The sequence below is a fragment of the Panonychus citri genome, unplaced genomic scaffold (assembly GCF_014898815.1).
Source record: "Panonychus citri isolate SS breed McGregor unplaced genomic scaffold, ASM1489881v1 Contig00040, whole genome shotgun sequence".
In the NCBI taxonomy this organism is placed as follows: Eukaryota; Metazoa; Arthropoda; class Arachnida; order Trombidiformes; family Tetranychidae; genus Panonychus; species Panonychus citri.
In genome coordinates this window covers 1,414,297-1,420,306 of record NW_026515445.1, presented here as the reverse complement: position 1 = coordinate 1,420,306, position 6,010 = coordinate 1,414,297, and the positions used below count along the sequence as shown (strand labels likewise).

General features: G+C 34.8%; 1 protein-coding gene across 1 annotated transcript; it reads left to right on the top strand.

Annotated features, from left to right (window-relative positions):
• Positions 1-697: 697 nt before the first annotated feature.
• On the top strand, positions 698-5,973 carry LOC128397739 (phosphoinositide 3-kinase regulatory subunit 4-like). The gene is made up of 5 exons (XM_053358487.1): positions 698-1,390; positions 1,736-2,578; positions 2,670-2,975; positions 3,044-4,832; positions 4,915-5,973. Exons 1-5 carry the CDS (start codon positions 791-793, stop codon positions 5,490-5,492), a joined length of 4,116 nt encoding a protein of 1,371 aa, XP_053214462.1. The 5' UTR covers positions 698-790; the 3' UTR covers positions 5,493-5,973.
• Positions 5,974-6,010: the final 37 nt, after the last annotated feature.

Genomic DNA, 6,010 nt, shown 5'->3' with positions numbered 1-6,010 from the left:
GACACTCTTTCACTACCCTATCATCATCCTCATCTTTATCATCATCATGATAAAAGGAAATTGAATAAAGAAAAAGAATCAAACATTGAATCAGTTTAAGTAACTTTTATTATCTATCCAATTAGGTTTATATTAAGGGCTTAATGTTTCGTCTTATGTTCACTTATTGTTTTCACTGATTCACTTTTAATTGAATCTTAAATGATGTTAATAGTAATCGGCAATCGTAATTTCTTGGCAAAAATTGTGACCATTTGATGTCAACTATTGGGTAGAAATCTTCAATAAAATATAAGAGAAAAGACAATTGAGCCATAAACATGATTAAAATTTCAGTTATCATGAAAATCTAAGAAAACATCAGGTTTGAAAGCATAAATCGCTCACAATTAACAAAATATTAATACAATTACGATTTTATTTAAGTCTTTTTATCAACTGATTCCTCTCAAATTATCCGTCATAATCTAGTTTATATGTTTATCAATTATCATGAAAACACTTAAGATTAGAATACAAGTTGTTAATGTTTAATATCTATTTTAAATTTGATTCATTTTCTTTTCTTTTTAATTGTTAATTGTTACAATTAACTTTTCTCCTGTGCGTAGTGACACCTATTGGTTTAGAATAAAAGAAAAAGTGATTGTTGCGCCTCTTTCGGTGAGCGAGGTAATTGTTATGTTTTTTTTTGGAAAAAAATTGTAAACAAAAACATTTTATGTTTTGTCTTCATCTATTTATTTTCAATTCAATTTTCTGTGCTCGTGACTCTTAGTTTTTTTGTACAATGGGCAACCATTTGTCCGGAATTGTACCTGTACAGCTTCACCCAACGGAATATTATCTATCTGATATCGCTGCGACCGAGTGTGTTACTTTCGATGGGAATCTTGGATCAACACGATTCTTCAAAGTGGCTCGAGTTAAGCTACACCAAGTACGCCCTCAAGCATCTGACATGCAATCATCTATTTCTAATCAATATTCTGGACTTGATGCTCCCAGTCTTGGTGTTGCTAAAGTGTTTGTTATTAATGATCCTACCTTACCATTGAAAGCTCACAAAGAAATGATCGATTGGGTTAAAGAAATACTGAAAGATAATCCAAATGCACTCGCCTTCAGCAAAGCTGTTATCAATGAGAAAGCGGCCGTTCTGATTAGACAGTATATCAAATATAATTTGTATGATAGAATATCAACTCGACCATTTTTAACATTCTTCGAGAAAACATGGATCGCTTACCAAGTACTCAAATCTGCAGAATGGATTCACGAGAAAGGAATCTGTCATGGGGACATCAAATTGGAAAACATTCTCATCACAAGTTACCTTTGGGTTCTTATGACAGATTTTGCTACATATAAGCCAGTATTTCTTCCTGAGGTAAATACTATTGTTTACAAACTCGAAATTATTTCCTACTCAAAGCTCCTTTGTGACGTGTTTGATTCCATGGTTAAATCAGTTGACTTCAGCATAATTTAGATAATAGAAAAGCTTTAGTTTGGTGAAGCTTATCTGTTCCTTTATCTAAGCTAATTGTCGCACTTTTTTGAAAATGATAATTTGAAATTATCCATAGTATTCACCATGATTATCTCTACTGTCCAGTTGGAAAGAACTATTTGACCAACAAAAGCTTCTTTTCTATAGATCTCAACAAGTTTTTCCTTTTTGTAAACTTTCAACATTAACATTTCCTTTTTCTTTGTTCTCTTTTTTCTAAAGGACAATCCAGCTGATTTCTCTTATTTTTTTGACACCTCAAGAAGACGAACTTGCAATGTTGCCCCAGAGAGATTCACTCATGAGAGTCACTCTCAGGGTGATCTCACTCCTCCTGAATATGTTCCCACCTCGGCTCAAGAATCAAGTACATCAATTGACCATCAACCGTCCATGGATCTTTTCAGCATTGGCTGTGTTCTTGCTGAGCTTTTCACAGAAGTTTCTTCAAACGGTGGTCTTTTTGATCTTTCTACATTGCTCTCTTACCGAGCAGGAGATCGTAATATTCAAAGCTACAACAAGATAATCGATTCAATTCCCGATGATCTGATACGTCAAACAGTTTTGAATTTCACCGAACTGGATCCTAAGCTGAGAAAATCAGCTTCACACCACTTGAAAGCTTTAACTCCAACGCTATTTCCCAATTATTTCAGTGATCTTTTCATCTTTATCAAAGATATAATCAAACTTCCACCAGATGAAAAGGTTATTCAAATTTCCAGCAAATTGAAAACAATCATTCCTTTAATAGAGAAAGAAGATCCTAAAGGTTTTCTTTTGCTCATTGTTTTGGTAACTTCAGTAATCCGATCGTTAAAACACCTACATGCAAAAACTATTGGCCTGAGGCTATTATGTGATATTTTAAACTGTGATGTAACTACTCTCTCTCCATACATATTGGACAGAATTTTGCCTTATTTATTGGTCATGCTTCGAGATCCCGTTTCAAGGGTTCGAGTTGAAGCAATCGATGCGTTGGCCTTTTGCTTATCGAAAGTAGACACTGTACCCCCAAGTGATAATAACGTTTTCCCAGATTACATTCTTCCAAATTTGGTAATTCATTATTATTACTATTTCTATAATATTTCCTTTGTTTTACTCTTCCAATCGATACTAAAGATTTTTCTTTTTGACTTTCTTTTAGACTCCATTAGCCAAGGACCCATCTTGTCATGTTCGCTTAGCCCTAGCTGAACATTTGGCCGAGCTCGCGGACATTGCATCCAAGTTTCTTAGCAATTCGACCGGCGATGTACTTCATTATAACACTGAATTAGCAGTATTACATTCAGGTTTCCAGGCGATGGTTGCTAATCTTTTAACGGATCAATCGAGTGAAGTGAAAATATGGCTACTCTCAAACAACATTTCGAAACTTTGTAAATTTTTTGGTCACCAAAAAACAAATGAACTAATTTTGTCTCATATATTCACATTTTTAAATGGAACGGTAATTAACTGATCTTCGATAAGACCTTTATTGATACTTATCTCGATTGTTTTGTTGTTTTTATTTAGGAAATGCATGATCTTCGTAGTGCATTTTTTGACAATGTTGTGCCAATTGCTGAGTACCTTGGATCCCCATGTATAGAACTTCTTAAACCATTTCTTCAACAAGGACTATCGGATACGGAAGAAACTGTTATCTACAGAACTTTGATCTGCTTATCTAAATTAACTGAAGCAAAATTATGGCAAAAACCAATAGTATTTGAAATCTTAAGTGATGCTATCAGTTTACTTTCCCATCCAAACATTTGGGTGAGACACAGTTTAGTGAACTTTATCCATGTTCTTGCTCAAGAATTGAGCAGTGCTGATATTTATTGTAAAATTATGCCTCTCATTGCTCCATACATGACGAAAGAGATTTTCTCATTACAAAATATCGATGTTCTGCTGGAAAATCTTAAGAGCCCGATACCAAGACATGTGTTGAATATAATTATTCAACCATCACGCTATACGAATCTAAAGGATAATAGTTTCATTCCACTCATTGATTGTCTTAAGGAAAGAAAAAAACTGCGAGCAAAGGCAAGAGCTGGCAAACAAAATTCTGTTGATTATACTTGTCCTCTTCTCCGATCACTCAACTATCAAGGAGAGAGCAGATTATCAGAGGACCAAGAAGAGCAGATTCTTAATTTATCCAAAATTTTGGGTAAAATCCATCGAGATTTTCGAGGTCGTCCTGAGCCTGACCCAACTGCAAACATAATCTCAGTTCGTAAACCTCGCAAAACATATTCTGTAAATCTCAATGAAACTGACAAATCAGACATGTTTTACCGAAGGAATTACCAAACGGCATCAGGAATAAACATTAATGACGAATGGCAATCGATGTTTGGCTCACATCGAGAAAGCGCTGAGACATCACAGGAAATTCTAGATGCTAATTCTGTTAATGAAAAATCAACAGATCTTGATGTGATTCCAGTTGCTCAGGAGGCTAAAGAAAATGTTATTAGTAACAGTGGACCACAACCCATAACATGTCCACCTTGTGTTAACGATTTGCACAATTTAATCTCTCGCAAAAAACATTACTTCATCTATAACATGTCTGAAATGTCCAATTCAACCACCGAACCTCGGGTTACAAGTAAATATGGTGTCACTTCTCATGCGCCTCGAGGTGTCTTGTTAGGACAATTTCATGAACACTCAGGATGCATCAATAGGATGACACTTATTGAACCAAGTACGGTTTTTGTTACCTGTTCTTCGGACTGTACGTTGAAAGTTTGGGATGCTGCGAAAGTGGAAGATAGAAATTGCATGATAAACAAATCAAAGCAAAGCTTCAGAGTTTCTGAAGATGAAACTGAATTTAAGACAGTGGTTTATGCCCCAGGGACCAATAACCTAATCAGTTTCACAAAAAGTAATACTCTTTACATTCTGCAAATGGACAATTCATCTTCTAAAATGAAACTAAATCGAAAAGTTAAAATGTATTGTTGCGATGAAGATAATACCTTTTTAACTGATCTTTGTGTCATTTCACCCAATGTTTTTGCCGCATCCAACACGGCCTCTCAAATAGTTGGCCGTGATCTCAGGCAACCTTTGAATCAATCTCCATCTTGGAAGATTGAAGATCCTCTAGTCAAAGGAATGATAAGCTGTCTCGATGGTAACGAGCACATACTCTGTGTTGGTACTTCTCGAGGCGTTTTAACAATTTATGATCTCCGATTCTACCTCGAAGCAAGTGTAATGAACTTTGGAAAGAATAAGAAAAATGGTAAAAGGGTGATGCGAATTCTTTTCTCAAAGGGTGTTCTCTACTCAGCAAGTAAGTTGTTTAGATAATTTTCTATTGTTTTCGTCAACATTTCAACAATTTTCTCAATTTCCTGTTTTTTTTCTCTTTCCAGTTCAAGGAAACAATGAAGTTATTTTGTGGAATTGTGGCACTTCGGAACGTATTCGCTCTCTTTGGGCCAGTGACCTTCCAGCTCTAACAGCTGAGAATAAAGATGTATGCGCTCGATCGGTGAACGGAATAGTGACCCTTGACATAAATGGAAATGAATGTGTCGTTACTGGAGGGACTGACTTCAAGCTTCGTTTCTGGGATTGTCTTAACATTAATAATTGTGGTCTAATCTCTGATTCCAATAGAAGTGTCCCTTGGCCATATTCCCCCTCATTCAGAAATGCACCGCCTGAATATACGGTTCATTATGACGTGAAACTGATCGAAGGCGGTGAAGTAATTCAAGAACATAAAACTTATCGTCAACCTTCAACCACCTCATTGGATTCAGGTTTCCCTCACTCATCTTCATCTACATCTCTCAATATTGGTCCAGGTAATTCTAGTGGAATAACTTGGGAGCAATCGGCAGTTTCACAAGCTCATAAATCATCAGTAACTGATCTCCTTTGGTTGAACAAAATGAATGCATTGATTTCATCAAGTGCTGATGGATGTGTCAAAGTATGGAGATGATCAACATTATTAATCTTTAAATTATTTCATTTTTCACTTCAATTTCTATTATGAAATTGTCTTCAAGTATACAATACTTTTCATTTTAAAACCGCCATAATTTTTTTCTATCACATTTCCTTAAATTATCATTGATCTTATCTCGATGTTTTTTGACTTTCTATCGGTCAACTCAAGTAATTATTGCTCATGATACAATAACTGTATCAATATATTAATATTAATGATAATTGATTAGCATCTCTGCTCTACTCCCTCTCTTTCTCTTAGCATTCACTCTTGATTTTTACTTTATTTCTTTTTCTTTTCAATATTATAAGGTCACTAGAAGACCAGTACCCAATATAATATATTCTAAAAATATTAATAGTTAATGGAACGCTAATCAACCGAAATCGAAACATAAATCTAATATATGAAAACTGAAACAAACTTAATGTACAAACCGTTACTTGTGATTAAATATCAATTTGCAACAAAATGTTGTCACTTTCACTTATACGTAGCAAAATACTTGC